Here is a 22,343-nt window from a genome sequence, read left to right on the forward strand (position 1 = left end):
CTGACTTTTGATCTTGGGGTCATTAGTTTGAACCCTACGTTGCGTGTGGAGATCACTTTTTAAAAAGTCACAATAAGATACTTCACACCCATTAGGATGGCAATTATTAAAAAAAAAAAAAAAAGGAAAATAAGTGTTGGGGAGGATGTGGGGAAACTGAAACCCTCATACATTGCTAATGGGAATGTTTAATGGCTCAGCTGCTCTGGAAAACTGTAGCTGTTCCTCAAAAAGTTATACATAGTGTCACCATGACCACCCAGTAATTCCATTCCTAGGTATATATGGGAGGGAGGGAAAAACATATGCTCACACAGTAACCTGTATGTGAATGTCCACAGCAGCATTGTCCATTTCATCCCCAAAATGTAAATAACCCACATATTCATCAACAGAGAAATGGGTGAGCAAAATGTGGTACCCACAGGAAAGAATTTTGCTTAACAATAAACGACTGAAGGACTGATTCACGCTACAACATGGATGAACCCTGAGAACATTACGCTGAGTGAAAGAAGCCAGACACAAAAGGCCACGTTTCCATTTATGTGAAGTGTTCAGAATAGGCAAACCTATATAAAGACAGAAAGTAGATTAGTGGTTACCAGGGGATAGGTGCTAACGAGTATGGAGTACATGAAAATGTTCTGGAGTTAGAGAGTGGTGATGGTTGCATAGCTCTGTGAGTATACTAAAATCACAGAATCGTACACTTCGAAATGATAAATTTTATGCTGTGTGAATTATATCTCAATTTTTAAAATATGCATTGTTAGGACCACCTCATATTTCATTAGCTGACAAAAACCCTCCTTGTTAAGTCAAATGTTGTAATTCCTCGACTCTGATTTCACATGTGGTAGCTTTTCAGTAATTTGATCTGATTCTGATTCCTATGCAGGCATGTCCTTCTCAAGAGACCTCATTCTTATATACACGAAAAATCAAATCTAAAAAACATACGTGGGGCACCTGGGTGGCTCAGTCGTTAAGCGTCTGCCTTCGGCTCAGGTCAGGATCCCGGGGTCCCGGGATTGAGCCCCGTATTGGGCTCCCTGCTCTGCGGGAAGCCTGCTTCTCCCTCTCCCACTCCCCCTGCTTGTGTTCCCTCTCTCGCTGTGTCTCTCTCTGTCAAATAAATAAATAAAATCTAAAAAAAAAAAAAAAAAATTGATGTTCTTTCATTTAAAAAAATATATATATGTTAGGAGATAATAACACAAAAGAAGGTTGACTCACAGGTTAAAAGGATTCCCTAGTTGAGTACCTGTACACATCCATTATTGTGTATGTGAAATATGAAGTTTACCACCTTTTTTCCCATACAAATGTTGGGAAACCTATTTATTATAAAAAGCGGGACGCACCTAATTATTTCTTGCATGCTACAATGTTCCTATCTCTGCCTTGCACGGAAGCACATGAAGGTGCATAGATTTAAAAAAATGTATTAAAGAAAAAGACATAAACAAAAAAAGAAAAAGAAAAAGACACAAAAATACATATGTTGCTCAACTTCCACCTGATCTTTTTCAACTGAGTTGGTTGGAAGAGTTAATAAAAGGTGATTTCCCTTAAATTATTCTAAAATGAATCTTATCAAGAAGGGGATCATGACCCATTATTCTAATTTACAACTATGATTGATACTATTTATTTTAAAACCTTCCAAAGGATAAGAAAAACTGAATAAAAATACAGATAAGAAGTTAGGCAGTTTATCTCAAAGCAAAAATCGCAACTTGTCCAATTCCGTCCTACGAACAAAAACAGCCCTTCACTTGAATCTGAAAGCTAAGCCTTCATCTATTTCATGACTTTGCCTTTTTACCTCTAAGTGTTTCATATAAGATTGGCTATGGCTAAAACAAGAAGACAAAATAAATATATGTATAGGTATGGCCACATACACATACACACACACCCCCTCTTATATCAGAGTTCAGGATTTATAACTCAAATGCTGCTCTCCCCCCAAAACGTGAAATTCTCCTGTCCTCTATGCTGTAGAGAAGGAAAGCATGGAATTCCATCAGAGCTGCAAGATCAAGCTTATAGCATAGCTAAAAAGCAGTATGTAAGTTGAACAAATCATTCTATATTAATACAGCAAAAACGCCTGTCATTACTTATGTGTCCTTTCTTTAAAGACAAAACACCTTACAATAGTACATATTCTGTATGTATGTGGCCTCTACTCTGTCATGGGCAGAATTACAGGATTATTTCAAAACAAATGAAATAATTGACGTCTAAGAAGAGGAAAAACTACCTAACACAAAAGTACGTGAAATTTTAATTTCAGTTTTAATACAACGTTGCATAAATAAAGCAAGATCACTTCTTCAGATATAAGTGACACAGCATTTCTTAGTTCTGGTAGGTGAGATCCAAATATTTACTCCCTCAGGCTTTCACCCACTAAATGTCATTTTGCTTTCACTGTACTCAGTTGAGTGTTCAATCAAAGGATTCTCACCAAAGCTACTTAAAATTGACTTGTTTAAGTTATAGCATAAATGCAGGTTTTCAAGTTCCAGTCATTAATCAACTGACAATTAAGCTAATGGTCCAAAGTTCAAGTACTTATTGGGAGTGTCTGATAAAAAACTGGAAAAATCTGGAAGTTGAGGCCTAAGTGGGGAATTGCTGAAAGAAAAAAAAAAAAAAAGTTAATCACAGAACGGGACAATGTAATCACACTGGCAGATGACATTTCTTTCACAAGTCTTTGGAAGGCTCCACAGCATGAGGCAGAGCTGATAGGCCCAGTTCTCTGAGTGTAGATGGGTCTGGAAAAGCAGGAAGCAAAACACCACATAAAAGCATGCTGAATAAAGACAGAAGTGTAGGCCACCTTCCCTGACCAAAATGGAATTTTTACAGAACATTCCATGAAAGGGGTGCCCTGCTGGTTCAGTTGGTAGAGCAGGCGACTCTTGACCTCAGGGTCGTGAGTTCAAGCCCCACATTGGGCCTAGAGCTTACTTTAAAAAAAAAAAAAAATTCCATGAAAGTGTCAACCCATGTTACTCCCTATTCAGCTATGACACTTCTCAATCTATACCCCTAAATAATGCAATGATAACTATGAATTGCACTTATTTGTATATATGTGAATGGGTGTGCAACTATGAAGTTCTGCAACTGAAAAACTTTACCAGAAGTCTGAGTTCCCTATACACTGGTCCCAAGCCACCCTTCCTGACATCTAGGGTGTCTAAAAGGAGCATTTGCTCTTTATACCTATAAGAAAGGGCTCCAATCACTTCTCGGCCTTTTGGCTAAGATCAAGTGTATAAGAAAGGGCTCCAAAGTCCCAAAGAAAATATTTAAACAAGAAATCCTTCATGCTTTCTGATTCTAAAACAGAAGTACGTCAAACACTACTGAACTAAAAGTCTGGAAACCAGGTTTCTGGGGCCTGACACTACAGTGACCAACTGTCCCAGTTCACCTGAGATGAAGGGGCTTCCCTGGATGGGGGACTTTCAGTGCTAAAAACGAAGAAAGTCACAGGCAAATGGGGATGAGAGCTAAATCACAAGCCAGGGGGAGCACACTTCCCTGGCTGCTGACATATGGACAAGAGAAAGGGTGAAGGAAGGGGGCAAGTAGACCAGAGGTCTCCAGGGCCCTTTAGTTTTAACTTACTATGGCCCTATGACATATTTACATCATATTTGTTTGGATTGTATATTGTACACCATAAGTGAATGTACACTTTCGTAGGATCAGAGAACTCTGGAAATATTTTGTGAAGCTATGGGTTAAGTTTGGAGTTGGAGAAGCTTAAGAGTGAAGCATAACTAGGAGGTTTCCGTTTTTATTTTTCATTTCTTTAGCAAAGAGAAAAAAATCAGCTGCTTTTAGAAAATAACAAGCCAACAGGGGCGCCTGGGCGGGGCAGTCGTTAGGTACCTGCCTTCGGCTCAGGTCATGATCCCAAGGTCCTGGGATAGAGCCCCACGTTGGGCTCCCTGCTCAGCAGGAGGCCTGCTTCTCCCTCTCCCACTCCCCCTGATTGTGTTCCCTCTCCCGCTGTGTCTCTCTCTGTCAAATAAATAAATAAATAAAATCTTAAAAAAAAAAAAAGAAAAAAGAAAAGAAAAGAAAATACCAAGCCAATAAGGGAAATCCTTCCAACACCAATATCCAATGTAACCCCATCTTCCCTGCCTCCCAGGTCACCAGAGACCTAGGCAGGACATCTGGACAAAAATTTAAAAACAGAATATTACTTTGATTTGCTGACAGCCACTGTGGAAGAATATATTTCTACATTTTTAAGAAAGGGAGAACTCACAAATGTGTGGTTACAAGTAACTACAAAACCCAAAAGCAAAGCAAATGCAAACGCTAGTTTCAACTAGCAACCCACAATAACAATAGAGCCATAAAAGAAAGAGATAAATAAGGCCTTGAGTTAAGAGAATGTTCACTTTTAAATGTATGCTGTAATTTATATCTTTAATCTGAAAAAACACCAATTTAGAGGATACAAGACAAGTTATATGGAAGATTAAGTCACAATCTCACGTGTGGTAAAATCAGAACAAAGGTTTGGGCTTCCTCTTTCCTCATTGGGCATCCTAATAACTTAGGATGATATCTGACTCACTGGTACTCATAGAGATCCTGATGAAAGTGTTTGTGCCATGAAGATGGAATTATGAGAAATGTCTAAAAGCGCAACTAAAAAAATAGTCCTAGGGCAGTCAGTTAAGCATCCAATTCTTGATTTCAGCTCAGGTCATGATCTCAGGGTCGTGAGATTGAGCCCTGTGTCGGGCTCCGCACTGGGTGCGGAGCCTGCTTAAGATTCTCTCTCCCTCTCCCTCTGCCTCTCCTCATCTCGCGTTCTCTTTCTCTCTCTTTCAAAAGAAAAAAAAAAAAAGTCCAACTAAGTGACTTTTTTAAGGCAGTAACATTCAGGGAAAGTTGTAAGAAAAATGCCTCTGTTCCTAGAAAATGACAACATCCACAATATATTTTTTTAACTCATGAATGAACTATCCTATCATTTCTCATCATCATATTTAGTAAATGGGTAGCAGAGCTGTTATTAGAATTAGTCATTAGAAGTCCTTAGTCTGGCATCACCAACAAGAGATTTCTCGTCACTTAAGGGCAGCCTCGAAGTCTGTGTGTGTCCACATGCGGGGCTCCACAAGTATACATTTGGCTGTGTGCTTCTCCGTGCCTCTTCACACAGAAATTTCTCCCCCCAAATCAGTCAACAACAGCCTGTGCTCAAATCTGTCACACACATTGTGCGGATATGAAGGTGTGTGCAAGAAAAGTGGGTCTCAGCCCTCGAGATAGTTATAATTTACTTGGGAACATAAGACATATTCCCATGAAGGCTTCCCAGTGCCAGCAAAATGGATGGCTACCATATTTTTATTAGTAATATGGGGATGCTAACATCTGCATATTATTTGCATGAATCGCAAAGCCTTAATCAAAACAGGTAAGAAAAAAATAAATCCATGCCATTTATTTCAAATATATTAAAATACAATAAATATACAATAAATAACAGAATTTATTTTGAGCATATAATAAGTAGCATACCAGTGTAGAGTAGTAAAAAAGATGAGGTGAGATTCTTTTAATGGCCAAAATATCACGGAAAAGGAACAGTTTTGCTATTATTACCCCAGCAATGGCAATGGCAAAGAAGTGTGGCTTCTCGAGGCTTTTCTCAAACCCCAGATGTTTGTTGAGAATAAGCTGCTGGGTGGGGCGCCTGGGTGGTTGAGTCAGTTAAGCTTCTGACTCTTGGTTTCGGCTCAGGTCCTGATCTCAGGGCTGTGAGAGGCTCCAGGCTCAGCACAGAGTCTTCTTAAGATTCTCTCTCTCCCTCTCCCTCAGCCCCTCCCAACCCCACCTCCACCCCCCCACACTCGTGCTCCCTCTCTCTCTCTTTCTCAAATAAATAATCTTAAAAAAAAAAAAAAAAAAAAAAAAAGGGAAGCTGCTGGGCCAGGTAGGTAGGTTTCTAGTGACCCAGGTTTTGGCCCTAATTCCTCCACAGTCATATCCTCTCTTACCCTGATTGTCTACCTGTACTAACTGAGGTCTGAACTAGATGATGGCTATTATTCTTCAAAGGAACATTTCTGTTCTTCAATAAATATATCCAGGTCCCATCCCTTCTCTACCGACCCTCTACACTCCCATTAAATTACAGTGTACAACATTAAACTATTTGTGAATCTATAACTTTAATTTTTTGTGTTTATCTACCGACTTCTTTATGGCAACTGGTTAACAAAGCAAAATCTTAATTCATATTGCTAAAATTTAGTACTAAATAGTCATCAGTTTTATATTATCTAGTCCTAATAATCTACCCAGATTAATGTGGCATATTGTTCAATATTGATATAAGAAGTTTCGGTGTAGCTGCAATTCAAAATGGTGAAGCTCAGATCAAACAATTATATATTCATTGTTTTTTTTTTTTTTTAAGATTTTTATTTATTTATTTGACAGAGAGAGACACAGCAAGAGAGGGAACACAAGCAGGGGGAGTGGGAGAGGGAGAAGCAGGCTTCCCGCAGAGCAGGGAGCCTGATGCGGGGCTTGATCCCAGGACCTTGGGATCATGACCTGAGCCGAAGGCAGACGCCCAACGACTGAGCCACCCAGGCGCCCCTATATTCATTGTTTTTAGCTGGCTTAAAATTGGCTTAGCTACATAGCAACCAAGAGTAAGGAAATATTTAATTTCTCTTTTTATGATAATCCAGTGACAACATCTAAGTATGACTTTGGTATAAAAAGGCTACATAAACATCCTTTCATCTGGTAAGTCTTATTAAACCCATGGAAAAAAATTAAGAGCAGAAGAAGATAAATATGGGTTGTAATATCAAACTATCTCTATTACCATTTTTATGTTGGAAATATTCTTGTTTGGACATCTGAATGTTAGGACAATTATCACCTAGTAACAGCAATGAATTCAAGTAAAATGAACTCCAATAAAATGCTAAACAATACAAGCTCTCCTCATTCTGAAATACTCTGTTGAGTCATTTCAGTAAAGAGATAAAAGAAAACCAAAATGGAAAAAAGAAAACATGCTCAAGCTTCCATGAAGCTATATGATAAGGTGAATAATAGAAACAAAAATAAATCAGGGAATTGAGAAATATGCTGGAAAAGTTTTTCAAATACTATCCTTGCTTGTTATCTAGCTCCATTATACAGTTTAAAATTTGGCCAAATTTTTAAAGTATTTGTTAAACAGTTCCTGCGTGTGACATATGTTTCCAGGATACTTCTGACATTGATATGAGAGATTATAAAACATTTAGAAATGAAAATGTTACTCTCCAACAAAAAACACTGTAACTTCCAAGCTTCTTCTGAATTCATAAGACGGAAAAACATTTGGAAAATAGTACCTTTCAGTTTTAAAATGTTCAAATAATATACTTTAAAACAAACACAAAAAGTGTAATTGTTCAAGGCAAGGAGGAGACAAGCCTAAATAAAATAAGATCCTAAAATTTATTCTAGGAGTTATTACTTTTCCTTTGAAGTGTCAATCCTGTTTACTCCATTATAAGGAAATTTTTTCATCCCTTCAGCTGGGAAGGATAATTTTTACCCTACCAACATGATGACAGTACCACTGTAGTGCTCACCCAGCAAGAAACGCATGATGAATAGGAAGTAGCATCAACTCTTTCTATCAAAGTGCACGTAAGAATCGATTTGCAATGCATTAATTGAGGAACTCAGCAGAGAGGCTTCTACTATATCTAGCTGATCTAAACTTGAGCTCATGATAACACTGCACGAAGCTATGGTAGATAAAAGTGATAGGTAACGCCAAGAGAACAATCCCACTGACAACACAAACTCCTCCAAGAATTCTTCCAGGCATGGTGATAGGATACATATCTCCATAGCCAACTGTAGTCATAGAGATAATCACCCACCAGCAGGCAGCAGGGATGCTGGCGAAGTCCTTGTTGGATGTTTCCAGGTCCAACCCATGTTCAAGAAGCTGAGAAAGTGCACTAAAGATTGCCATGGCAACACAAATGAAGACGAGTAACATAACCATCTCTCGGTAACATCGTTTGAGAGTCAAACCAAGCGTCTGGAGACCAATGAAGTGACGGGCAAGCTTAATCACCCAAAAAATCCTCATCATTCTAAGCACCCTCAAGGTGACTCCAGCCCTCTGGAGTTGAGAGTTCTCGCCCGTAAACACTGTCATTAACACGGAGATGTAATACGGTGTGATTGCCAGTAAATCAATGATGTTCAGGGGTCTCTTGACAAACTCACACTTGTTTTTGGAGACGATGAACCTCACGATGCACTCTGCAGTGAACCAACCTATGCAGATAGCTTCAATTATCCTGTCAAGAGAACAAAAGAAGAATTGATCATTTTATTTTTAAGCATTTTAATAGCTCTTAGATATCTTCAGATAGTACTACACCGACAAACGACTTCAGTTACTTTTTCCAGAAAACATAAAGAACAGACAGCATTACCAACATCATCAGACCCACCAGGACACGACAGAACAACAAAGATTACAGTTCAAATGAAAATTGAATTGATCAAGTTTCTATTTATATACTGCATGTAATACCACCAAGTATTTTTTTTTTTTTTTTTTTTTTGCCTGTCACTAATCTTTTAGGAAATTGATCTCTTACTTGGTGTTTTAAAATGACCTTCCATGCAGCTAGCCACAATATGAAATGTTCCTTACACTGTGAGGACAGCGGTCCCCACTGTGATGTCAGTTATGAGGCAGGTCAGAATGACTGTTCTGACAGATGGTGGACATACCCAAGTTTTCAATGAGTTAGTTCTTGGTAAATAAGAGTGAACTCAAGATCATTTCCTAACATGTTACACTGCTTTCTTTTCCTGTGGGCTCCTGTGGGAAACACGGAAGCTGAGCTAGTTTGGGGGTTTGGCAGGAGCGCCAGTAGCCTCACTGGGACTGCGCCAGGTCATGACCACCCTCATCGCAAGGGTCACCATGGAAAAAAGGCTGAGGGCTCCTGCACTGGAGTGAAATAATCACTAGATTCTTCCGCAAGGACCCAACCGGTTGGTTGGTTTGTTTTCCATAGCTATTTTTATGTGACATGTATTTTAAAATATAAGGCCACATTTCTCCTAGAGCTGTATTGACCAACCTTTCCACATCACTGCACGCGTTGGAAATAAAAATATTTACATAGCACCCTGGCAGCAAGGGGTAGTATTCTTGAAGTCGAAGACAGCAACCCGGGGGGCTCTGGCTCCCCTGGCCCTTGCCTGCACTCCCCAAGGCTGAGGAAATTAAATCTCAGCACACTGCTTTGGAAGCCTTTATATAAATAAAGCCTTGAATAAATAAATTGAACCATGTTCCCCTACTATAGGGTTGGCAGGGCTGTAAAGGTTAATTTTATTTACTGAATAGGTAGTACATTCACACGGTTTAAATTTAAAAGATGAAAAAAGAGAGTATAGAAAGAAAATTCTTGCTCTTGCCCTGTTCGCCAGTTCCTGGGCCACAATCCCTTCAGGGGCTCCAGGGGAGAATCCACTCCTTGCCTCTTCCAGTTTCTGGGGGCTGTGGGCATTCTTTGGCTTGTCACTCTATCCCTCCAGTCTCCGCCTCCTCTTCCGTCACAGTGTCAGATCCCTCTGCTTCCTTCTTATGAGGATACATGTGATAGCATTTAGGGCCCACTGGGCTAAGCCAGGATAACCCCCTCATCTCAAGATCCTTAATTTAATCACATCTGCAAAACGCCTTCTGCCATATAAGTAACACCTGCTGGTTCCAGGGATTAGGACCTGATATGTTTGGGGCAAAACGGGGAGTGTTTTTCAGCCTACCACACAAAGTAACCACACCAAGTCAGCATGAAGCCACGCTGCCCCCACTATTCCTCTACTGTATTATCCGCTGCTCTGCTCACGAATGCCATTACCCTGTGGTTGGCCACAGCTGCCCTGTCCCCACCAGGCCATCAGTAAGAGCGGCCGCCATGATGGCCTCTTTGAATCTGGAGGCTTAGGAAAGTGGGCGGGTAAAGAAACTTGGTAGTTCTAGAGAATAGAAGATGCATTTTTTTTCCAATATGTAGTTTTAGCAAATAGAATACCACATATGACTTCTCCATGGTAACACTCATCAACTATTCCATAGGTACCCCCATATTTGCAGCCCCCCTGCAGGTAGGCAGGGTCATATGACCAGTTTAGACCAATGAGCCATGAGCAAAATGACCTCTATCACTTCTGGGCAAAAGCACAGAAGGGTGAGTGCTAATTCTCTTCCCTGCCATGGCAACCTGGAAGGCAGGTGTCCTAGACGGCTACAAGATGGCTGGGGCCCCTACCAGCCCAAGCCCTTGCGTGTCCGTACAGAGAGACAGACATTCCCCACCCTGACTCAGATTGGACAAGATATGTGAGCAACAAATACATCTTTGTTGCATTAAGCTGCCGAGACCTCTAAATTGGATGCTATCCTAGGTAATAAACGGGTCTATATGGTAAGCAGTACGATGCACGCTCCAAAGGGATTGCAGCAGCACACAGTAGTGATGGTCCTCATTTTCTTAGATTGGCTGTGGTTAAAGTGCACCGCTTCTCCAGCTAGAGTGCTGTGTCTCCTCCCCAGCCAGCCTGGAGAGAGAGCCCCGCAGCCAAGCGGTGCCCAAGGCCTGCTGCCGCGCCTGCTCGAAGGGGCCTGCCGGGCGGCGCACTCGCACTGATCCTGTAAGGGCTCTCCCAGCAATAAAGCCCGAAGACTCTATTCAATTAAGAAGAGCAGAAATTCTAATGGTGCCAAAAATACCAGAACATGTTCTAATTATTTCCACCAGCAGCCAAAGTTGTTCAGATTAAAAAGGAGGAAATCCAAATAATCCCTCAGTAAGGGAATTTCAAAGAGGTAAACACCTCTGTAATGAGGCCCTCTGGGCTCTTCCTGCCCACCCCCCTCCCCAAGTCAGACGCAGTTTATCCAGAATTCCATGCCAAAGGGATGAATCAGTGAGACGCCCCAGGCATCCCTCTTTCACCTAGGACTCTGCCAAGGCAGTCTCCGACAACAAACATGACGAAGGCTGCCAAAACGCCCCAGGTTTCCAAATGGCATTCTTGCCAAAGCCACCACCGACAACTGCTAGAAAACTGAGTACTGTTTTACTCAGGGCTATAGCCAACAGTCGGGGGCTCCCCAAGGTTACTTCTATCAAAAACAAACAGGAAAAGAGAACGAAAGAAGATACTGAGGGGGGGCGCCTGGGTGGCTCAGTCATGAAGCCTCCGCCTTCGGCTCAGGTCCTGGGATCGAGCCCCGCATCGGGCTCCCTGCTCCGCGGGAAGCCTGCTTCTCCCTCTCCCACTCCCCCTGCTTGTGTTCCCTCTCTCGCTGTGTCTCTCTCTGTCAAATAAATAAATAAAATCTTTAAAAAAAAAAAAGGAGAAGATAGGAGGGACACCATATTCCTTGGAAGCCCATTCTGATTTCTTTCGAGGCCCAAACACAGAAGCCTATGAATTCATGGCTAATAAAAATAGTTACCACTTCTTGAAGCCTTTCCATTGGGCACTGTGCAAAGCACTTTACGGATATCGCTTCATTTAGTCCTTTCCTTTTCTAGAACTCTATGAAGTGTGTATTTCCCCTGACAGCCCCATTTTCCAGATGATGGAACTGAGGTTAAGAAGTTAAACATCTTTGCCAAGGTCACACAACTGAGAGATTGCGGTGGCACGTGTAACGAAACCCGGGTCTCTTGGGCTTTGAAGTTCTACGGAATATCTGAAAATGCTAAAGGTTTTTATGGCAACGTTCGCTGTGAATGTTAAGTGATAGATGTCAATCTTTTGGTCTCCATGGTTTACGTGCTGGAGCAGCATTTTTTCAACTGTCAGTTCTTAACCCATTAATGGATCAAAACTGACATTCGTTTCAGAAATTGGAATAGAAAATATCAGAGTGCAGAGTATAGCCTGATGAAACTTTTGTTTCGGTTACATATAATTGTCCCCTGAGGTATGCCGTAAAATGTGCTCCTTCCTGTAGGTGCCGGAGGACCACAATTGCTGGCTACCATTGGTCACTCGACGGATCCCTCGTGATAGAAGGCACATCCGGGAATGACTCAGAGGTTTCCAGAGGCTCCAAAGGGGGAGCAGATGCCTTTAGTACTAAACAGTTCTACCCCTCGCCCTCCCACCCGGACAAAGGCTAGAAAAAACATACAAGGCCAGTAACTATGGTGTGTGAGGTAAAGGGAAGTCTCCCTGTGTACTATCTTCTCATCTTTTTCCATCAACATTTTATTATGAAAAATTTCAAACATGGAGCAAATTCATTTACATTTTTTTAATTTATTTTTAATTTATTTTTGAGAGAGAGAGAATGACAGAGAGAGAGAATGAGAGGGGTGAGGGTCAGAGAGAGAAGCGGACTCCCTGCTAACCAGGGAGCCCGATGCAGGACTTGATCCCGGGACTCCAGGATCATGACCTGAGCCAAAGGCAGTCGCTTAACCAACTAACTGAGCCACCCAGGCGCCCCAAATTCATTTACATTTATATTTTATACTTGTTTATCACCTATTCACCTATCTACCCATCTATTAATCTTTTTTTTAAAGAGGGAAGTGCACTTCCCTCTAAGAACTTCAAAGTGCATATCATTAACTAGAGTTCAGTATTTGTTTCATTTTTTTTTAAGATTTTATTTATTTATTTATTGGAGAGAGAGAGAGAGCGCGCATGCACGTGTGCGAGTGGAGAGAAGGGCAGAGCATGGAGTCCAACGCAGGGCTCAATCCCACAACCCTGAGATCATGACCTGAGCCAAAACCAAGAGTCAGATGCTTAACGGACTGAACCACCCAGGCGCCCCAATCTATCTTTCTTTTTTAAGAACAAAGTGCACTTGCCTCTAAAAACTTCAAAATGCATATCATTAACTACAGTTCAATATTTTTTTCATTTTTTTCTTTTGATGTAAACTTTACATGCAATGAAATACACAAACCTTAAGTGTGCATTCACTGAGTTTTGATAAAGGCATAACCTCTATCATCCAAACTCCTATCAAGATATACAGCATTCACATCACCCCAGAAGTTTCCCGCCTTATTTCTGTTACCTTCTCTCATTTCCCAGACCCATCAGACACTTAGCAAGTGCCCACAGATGTTTGTCCAGTACAATGTAAATGACTTTGAAAGAACTCAAGGGCCTGGGATAGCCACTCCACAGCCACAAGAAGCTTTTAGGTTCTTCTGGGACCTTCAAGGGATTACCGAAGCACACCATCCAAAAGGGTATCAAATTCAGTTGGACCCTTTTCTGAAACCTTATACAAAAATTAACTCAAAATGGATTACAGACCTCAAACCATAAAACTCCTTGAAGAAAACAGGGAAAAAACTTCATGACATTGGACTTGGCAGTGATTTCTTGGGTATGACCCCAAAAGCAAAAATAGACAAATGGGACTACATCAAACTCAAACACTTTTGTGTGTCAAAGGATTCAATCTCTGAGCAGAGTGAAAAGGCAATCTACAGGGGCGCCTGGGTGGCCCACTTTGTTGATCCACCAACTCTTGGTCTCTGCTCAGGTCTGATCTCAGGGTTGTGAGATTGAACCACACAATGAACTCCACGCTAAGCTCAGAATCTGCTTGCGTTTCTTTCTCCCTCTGCTCCTCCCCACCACCCGACCCCCCACACTCTCGCTCTCTCTCTCTCTCAAATAAATAAATCTTTTTTTAATGATGTTTCTTTTTTTTAAAGATTTTTATTTACTTTATTTGTCAGAGAGAGAGAGAGCGCACACAAATGGGGAATGGCAGGCAGAGGGAGAAGCAGGCTCCCTGCTGAGCAAGGAGCCTGATGTGGGACTCGATCCCAGGACCCTGGGATCATGACCTGAGCCAAAGGCAGACGCTCAACAGACTGAGCCACCCAGGCACCCCTAAATAAATCTTTAAATCACTGCATGCTCAATGCAGTGTCTGTTTGAGATTCTTTCTCCCTCTCCTGCCCTTCCCACTCATGCGCTCTCTCTCTCTCTCTCTACAATAAATAAATAAATCTTTAAAAAATTTTTTAATTTTATGTTTTTTTAATCAGAAAAGGCAATCTATAGAAAGGGAGAAGTTATTTGCAAATCATATATCTGATAAAGGATCAAGGGTCAACATCCAAGATATATGAAGAATTCCTAAAACTCAACAAAAAAAATCAAATAACCTAATTAAAAACTTAGCAAAGGGCTCGATAAACATTTCTCAAAAATGATATATAATGGCCAACAAGCATATGAAAAGAGGCTCAACATCACTAATCATCTGAGAAATGCAAATCAAAACCATGAGGATGTATCCTCACACCCATCAGGATGACTACTATTAAAAAAAAAACAAAAAAATAACAAGTGTTGGTGGAGGTATGGTGAAATCGGACCCTTTGGTCACTGTTGGTGGGATTACAAAATGGTGCAGTCACTAAGGAAATCATTAGGGGGGGCTCCTCAAAAAAATTAAAAATAGAACTACCACATGATCCAGCAATCTTGCTTCAGGGTACATATCCAAAGACTTGAAAGCAGGGTCTAGAAGCGATATTTGCACACCTGTGTTCATAGCAGCGCTATTCATAACAGCCAAGAGATGGAAGCAACCCAAAGGTCCATCAACAATGAATGGATAAACAAATGTGGTATATACATACAATGGAGTATTATTCAGCATTACAAAGGAAGGAAATCTGTCACATGCTACAAAATAGATGAACCTTGAGTACATTATGCTAAGTGAAATAATCCAGCCACAAAAAGACAAATACTATATGATTTCACTTTTATGAGATTATCTAAAGTAGTCAAATTCATAGAAATAAAAAGTCGAATGGTGGTTACCGGGGACTAGCAGGGGAGGAGAAACAGGAGTTGTTTTTTAATAGGCAGATAGTTACAGATTCGCAGGATGAAAATGTTCTGGAGATCCATTTCATAATGATGTGAATATACCTATAATGTTACTGAAGTGTACCCTTAAAAATGGTTAAAATGGGGGCGCCTGGGTGGCTCAGTTGTTTAAGCGACTGCCTTCGGCTCAGGTCATGATCCTGGAGTCCCGGGATCGAGTCCCGCATCGGGCTCCTTGCTCAGCGGGGAGTCTGCTTCTCCCTCTGACTCTCCCCCTCTCATGCTCTCTCTCTATCACTATCTCTCTCAATAAATAAATAAAAATCTTTAAAAAAAAAAAAAGGTTAAAATGGGGGGGGTGCCTGTGTGGCACAGTCGGTTGAACATCTGACTCTTGGTTTTGGCTCAGGTCATGATCTCTGGGTCTGGGGATCTAGCCTTAGGTTGGGCTCCACGCTTAGGGCGGGGTCTGCTTGAGATCCTCTCTCCCCCTCCTTCTGCCCCTCCCACTCATGTGCTCTCTCTCTACAATAAATAAAACTTTTTTTTATTGATATACTTCTTTTTTTTTTTTAAGATTTTATTTATTTATTTGACAGAGAGAGACACAGCGAGAGAGGGAACACAAGCAGGGGGAGTGGGAGAGGGAGAAGCAGGTTTCCCGCGGAGCAGGGAGCCCGATGCGGGGCTCGATCCCAGGACCCTGGGATCATGACCTGAGCCGAAGGCAGACGCTTAACGACTTAGCCACCCAGGCGCCCCCAAAGACTGAATATTTTTACCAGATAATTGATCTGATGAAGCTGAATGAACTACACAAACATACAACAGAACAGAAAACCATCTGAAATAGTTATTACATGCATGTTATAAATTTTATACATGTAAACACATTTGTACATATATATGTACATATATACATATGTAATTATAACAAAACTATATTAAAAATAAGTATAGGGGCGCCTGGGTGGCTCAGTCGTTAAGCGTCTGCCTTCGGCTCAGGTCATGGTCCCAGGGTCCTGGGATCGAGCCCCGCATCAGGCTCCCTGCTCCGCGGGAAGCCTGCTTCTCCCTCTCACGCTCCTCCTGCTTGTGTTCCCTCTCTCACTGTCACTCTCTCTGTCAAATAAATAAATAAATAAATAAAATCTTTATAAAAAAATAAGTATAATATCACAATGTGTAAGAATATAGCACAGGGACACCTGGGTGGCTCAGTCAGTTAAGGGTCCAACTCTTGATTTCGGCTGAGGTCATGATCTCAGGGTCATGAGATCGAGCCCCACAAGGGGCTCTGCACTGGGCCTGGAGCCTGCTTAAAATTCTCTCTCCCTCTGCTCTTTCCCACTGCTCTTCCTCTCCAAAATTTTTTTTTAAATAATAATAAAATAAAATGAAATGAAAAAGAATATGACATAAGAAAATGCTATATTAATTCAAATCCCAATAACTATTCCTATTAAATTATCTTTAAAATTTGTTTTCTAGGGGCGACTGGGTGGCTCAGATGGTTAAGTGTCTGCCTTCAACTTATGTCATGATCTCCAGGTCCTGGGATCGAGCCCCACGTCAGGCTCCCAGCTCAGCGGGGAGTCTGCTTCTCCCTCTCCCTTTGCTCCTCCCCCTGCTCGTGTGCTCTCTCTCGCTCCCTCTAATGAATAAATAAAATCTCTAAAATAAATAAATTAATTAATTAAATAAAATGAAATTTGTTTTCTATTCTATTTCTTCCAGTTTTATTGTGATGTTACTGATATATAACACTTTATTAGTTTTAGATATACAACACAATGCCACAATAAGTTTAGTTAACATTCATCACTTCACATAGTTACAAATATTTTTCCTTGTGATGAGAACTTTTAAGACCTACTTATCAGCAACTTTCAAATATACAATACAGGATGGTTGGCTATAATCACCATGCTGTACATTACATCCCCACAGAACAACTGACCTTGTAACTGGAAGTCTGTACCTTTTGACACCTTCACTCACATTTCTCCCATCCCTAGCGCCTCCTCTGGCAACTGTTCTCTCTATCTTTGAGTTTGGTTCTTTTTAGATTCCACTTGTAAGTAAGATTATACAGTATTTCTCTTTCTTTGTCTGACCTATTTCACTTAGCAAAATGCCCTCAAGGTCCATTCATATTGTCATAAATGGCAAGATTTCCTTCTTTATATGGATGAATAATATTCCATTACATACACGCCACATTCTCATTCACTCATCTGTCGATGGACACTTACATGGTTTCCAAGTCTTGGCTATTGTAAATAATGCGGCAACAAACACGGAAGTACAGGTATATTTTTGACATAATAGCTTCAAATTATCTTTAAATTGGAATAGGATTTTAAAAATCAACCTTATTGTTTTGGTGGGGAAAGAGGAAATATAAGTTCCTTAAAGACGTGTGTGTGTGTGTGTGTGTGTGTGTGTGTGTGTGTAAAGATAATAGACTTTGGTCATTTTTTACCCAAAATAAAAATACTATATCCTTCTTTTGTACATGAAACTATACAGCACAGGGAGGAAGATAGCAGGATCTTGAGGCAGGCCACCCCTTTCCACTAGTAACTCACCATGGAACTTTGGATAAGCTATTTAATTTCTCCTCCTGAATTTTCTTCATCAGTTAAATGGTGACAATAATAGAACTTATCTCTTAGGTTGTCATAAGAATTAAATGAAATAATATAAAATAATAGTAAGTGAAAAAAATAATAATAAGTTCTTAACAGATTGTGGCTATAATTATTGTTGTTACAGACCATCTCTGGGCTCACAGTCCTCCCTTCACACTCAAAAGGAGATCAGTTCAGTGCCTTCCTGAGTAGAAAGAGAAGGCAAGGATGAACGCTCTAGCCTTCCATTCTTTCTTCTTTCAAGAATTCTGCCTGTATTCTCATACACTGCTGGCTGCAGCATAAATTGGTAAAGCCATTTAAAAGAGTAATTGGCAGGATATATCAAGCTTAATACAGCACATGAGACCCAGCCATCCACTGCAAGAGTTTACCCCACACACTTACCCTCATATTCACACAAGAACTGTACAATGAGATCCACTGCTTGTAATACACAAGGATAAAAAAAGATAGAGAAACATCTATGCATAGGAGATTGACTATATAAATATATTTCCCAAAGTTATTAGGTTGAATCATATGAAATTGATATCGGCAACTTTATGACTCTACCTTATACTACGTGGGTAAGAAAAGGAATAAGGTGCATTACTGTGTTTTGATGTGAAACATTCTTCAAGACGTACGGGTGCAGAACAGTACATAAATTATGCTATGATTGTGTGAATGTGTGTGTGCACACACATGTTCTGGAAGAATACTCAAGAAACCATTAACACCAGTTGCTGCCTCTAGGGAGGGAACCTGGGAACCTGATGCAGGACAGAAACTCACTTTTTACTTCATTCCCTTTTGTACCGTTAAATGCTTTACCACGAGCGTGTATTATTTGCCCAATTTAATAACAAATTTAAGAAAAAGTATAAAGCATGCCCAAATAGAAGAGCAATCACCATGATGGAGTTGTCAGCAGCTTGAACTGACCAGCACGACCCCAGGAATGCCACAAAAGGAAAAGTCACACGCTTCCTACCCCAGGCTTTCAGGCCTAAATGTACAAGGCATTTCCAATCACATCTCTTTTTTTTTTTTCCAATCACATTTCTAACAGGCACATACAGTGTAAGAATAACACGGTGGAATAAAAATTTCCAACACACTGCACGTCAATGTCACCACATTACCTAGAGTGTCTTTTATGTCCTTACAAGAGTTTTCTCCATAATAGTAAGTTGAGGGGTGCCTGGGTGGCTCAGTTGTTAAGCGTCTGCCTTCAGCTCAGGTCATGATCCCAGGGTCCTAGGATCGAGCCACGCATCGGGCTCCCTGCTCAGTGGGAGCCTGCTTCTCCCTCTCCCGCTCCCCCTGCTTGCGTTCCCTCTCTCACTGTGTCTCTCTCTGTCAAATAAATAAATAAAATCTTTAAAAAAAAAATAGTAAGTTGAATGGGGAAAATAGCAGAATTTTAAAAACAAATCTTGATTTTTCTTGTGCACTTTAATTACCTTCAAAAAAAAAATCTGTATCATTCACATCTTTTTATCTTCCAACCTAGAACAATAATGAGAATAAATACAAACAGATTCTGTACCCACTCAAGTACCAAGCATCTTTCTCTAAATTCACATGTATTAATTTAATTCTCACAACGAAATGTAATAGGTTTTGTTATTTTCACCACTTATGACAGAGGAAACTGAAGTAAAGACAACTCATTTGCTCATGCCCCACAGCTCACAAATGGCAGACTGATAATACATACTCATTGGTTATGTACTACACTGAATCTTGGCTGGGATTTATGTATTTCCTTATTGCTGTAATCATTGTATACTTGTTATTTTATTTTTTAAGACTTATTTATTTATATGAGAGAGAAAGAGAGAGAGCACAGAGGGAGAATGAGGGAGAAGCATGCTTTCCACTGAGCAGGTAGCCCGATGCAGGGCTCGATCCCAGGACCCTGGGATCATGACCCGAGCGGAAGGCAGATGCTTAACCGACTGAGCCACCCAGGTGCCCCTATACTTGTTATTTTATGTTCCCCACTTGATACTATGTGTTTACTCATGCCTGTGTTTGGATGGCCATTTCTTTAGAATACTGGCAGGAGAAGGACAGTGATAAACAGAAAGGCCACCGGGAGTTGAGGATTGGCTATGCAAGACTGGGCTCCCTACTTGGAGTTAAGGGGCTGCTGTAATTCTGCTAGATCTATTCCCCCACTGACCACTTACTCCCAGAGTAGCAAAGAGGAGCATGTGGTTCTCTCCCTGCCTGAGTAAAACGGGGCGCCACCTCCTAACTGCACAGCACCACTTCTCTCTGTCATCTCTCTGTCCTGTTTTAGCAATCCAGGCACCAGATCCACATTCTCTCTTTATAGATAAAGAGGGACCAGTGACCTCCTACAAAGGAACAACCAAGACCTTGACTGTACATCCAAGGACCACACCACCTGCTCTGCTAGGACAGGAGGCAACTCATCCTATGTAGATCTCCATCAAACTTCAGAGTGTTTCCATAACCCTTCCCTTCTCCTTTAGGCATAATAATCAGTTCCATTTTCAACCCAAATACATGAATTAAGTGCACTGTGGTAGAACCTGAGGTAGTATGTATCTTGCTAGGAGATCTGTCTTGCTAGTGTGACTTAACAGAGATGGATTCTAAAACCTAAGAAATGGTTATAATGCTTTGGCAATGTGGCAGTGTGTGTGTGTGTGTGTGTGTGTGTGTGTGTGTGTGTGCAACTTTTGAGATGAAGAATTGAGACCCATTCAATATGCAAAAGAAGACAGAATGGTATTATGAACCCCCAAATATCCAGTCCCATCAACCATCAGCTCATAGCTAATTCCTCCATACACACACACATACACACACACACATGCACCCATATCCCTCCTCAGGTATTATTTTGAAATAAGTTCTAGAACCCTTTCTCGTCCTCCCTGCCTGGTGGGTCAACTAAATGTTCATGAAGAGAGTCAGGAAATGTCCATGGCTTTGGTCTGAGTCTCCTGAGACAGGTCAGTACTAGCCAGGGCAAGCCAATGTCCTGGAGTAATAAGGATGGGATGACAATCTATTACTTGGCTGTGGTTCTAAGCCCATGGAGCACATTAATTCATTCATCACGCAATAAGGCTAATGAGTACCTACTGTATACCAGACTCTACAGAGCCACAGAGAGGTCTAGAAAGATGAATTACAGATAGCATTTAACTATAGTTATGTAAGATGTTATCACTGGAGGAAGCCGAATGAAGGGTACACTGGAACTCTCTACACTATTTCTGCAACCTCTTGTGAGTATAAACTTATTTCAAAATAAGAAGTTTTTTTTAAAAGATACAATTTTGGGGCGCCTGGGTGGCTCAGTTGGTTAAGCGACTGCCTTCGGCTCAGGTCATGGTCCCGGAGTCCTGGGATCGAGTCCCACATCGGGCTCCCGGCTCAGCGGGGAGCCTGCTTCTCCCTCTGACCCTCTCCCCTCTCATGCTGTTTCTCTCTCTCTCTCTCTCTCAAATAAATAAATAAATAAACTCTTTTAAAAAAATAAATAAATAAATAAATAAAAGATACAATTTTGGGGATGCCTAGCTGGCTCAGTCAGTACAGTATATGACTCTTGACCTCAGGGTCATGAGTTCAAGCCCCACGTCGGGCACAGATGTTACTTAAAAAAATATATATATATACAATTTCAAGTTTCGAGCCTCTGGGTTTGTGAACACATGGAGATCTGGGGAGAATGGTGCACCTGGAGAGGGCATGGAAGCTCCACACCCTTTCTCGATACCTTGCCCTATGTATTTCTTCATCTGGCTGTTGTTTTGTATCCTTTATCATATCCTTTAAAAACTGGTTAATGGGAGACGAGGAGGAGGAGAAAGACAAACTATAACTTAGCCCCCCCCAAATTTAAAACTTAGTGAAAAGTTAAGACATCCCCTCTCCAACAACAACCTACCCATATACACTCAAATATAAAACATAGAAAGTGATAAATGCTGTAATCAACATGCATGAAGTTTAGAAAAAGGTAAGTTTTCCTTCACCTAAGGGATTATGGAAGGCTTCTTTGAAAAAGTGGCAATTTAGGGGCACCTGGGTGTTTCAGTCAGTTGCGCATCTGCCTTTGGCTCAGTTCATGATTCCAGGGTCCTGGGATGGAGTCCCACATCCAGCTCCCTGCTCAGTGGGGAGCCTGCTTCTCCCTCTCCCTCTGCCGGCTACTCCCCTTGATATGCTCTCTCTCTCTGTCAAATAAATGAATAAAATCTCTTTAAAAAAAAAAGTGGCGGGGCGCCTGGGTGGCTCAGGTGGTAAGCGTCTGCCTTCGGCTCAGGTCATGATCCCGGGGTCCTGGGATTGAGCCCCGCATCGGGCTCCCTGCTCCACGGAAGGCCTGCTTCTCCCTCTCCCATTCCCCCTGCTTGTGTTCCCTCTCTCGCTGTGTCTCTCTCTCTGTCAAATAAATTAAAAAAAAAAATCTTTAAAAAAAAAAAAAAAGTGGCAATTTAATTTGTCATGGTAAGACCAGCACAAGCAAAGGCAGGAAAGTATTGGGTAAATTTGGAGATGTGAAAGCAGCTACACTTAAGCTTTTTTTAAAAAAAAAGCCTAATGGAGGCAGCAGGTGACAAAGATGGAAGTTTATCTGATGGCAATGATCACAGGTACCATTTATTAAAATGACTAGGAGGTTGGTGCTTTAAATATACCAGGTCATTTTTATAGGTACAAATGTACCCAGGAATGGGGCCAAGTGATCAAATTATTAACAGTGATAAG

General features: G+C 41.1%; 1 protein-coding gene across 2 annotated transcripts in view; it reads right to left on the reverse strand.

Annotated features, from left to right (window-relative positions):
- Positions 1–5,453: 5,453 nt before the first annotated feature.
- KCNG3 (potassium voltage-gated channel modifier subfamily G member 3) overlaps positions 5,454–22,343 on the reverse strand; it is a 47,119-nt gene continuing 30,229 nt past the window's right edge. For both annotated transcript variants that reach the window (XM_036074886.2, XM_036074885.2), the window contains exon 2: positions 5,454–8,387. In XM_036074886.2, coding sequence (XP_035930779.1) covers positions 7,742–8,387 — 646 coding nt within the window. In that variant the 3' untranslated portion in view covers positions 5,454–7,741. The remainder of the gene's footprint in view (positions 8,388–22,343) is intronic.

This window comes from Halichoerus grypus, chromosome 10 (assembly GCF_964656455.1).
Source record: "Halichoerus grypus chromosome 10, mHalGry1.hap1.1, whole genome shotgun sequence".
NCBI lineage: Eukaryota > Metazoa > Chordata > Mammalia > Carnivora > Phocidae > Halichoerus > Halichoerus grypus.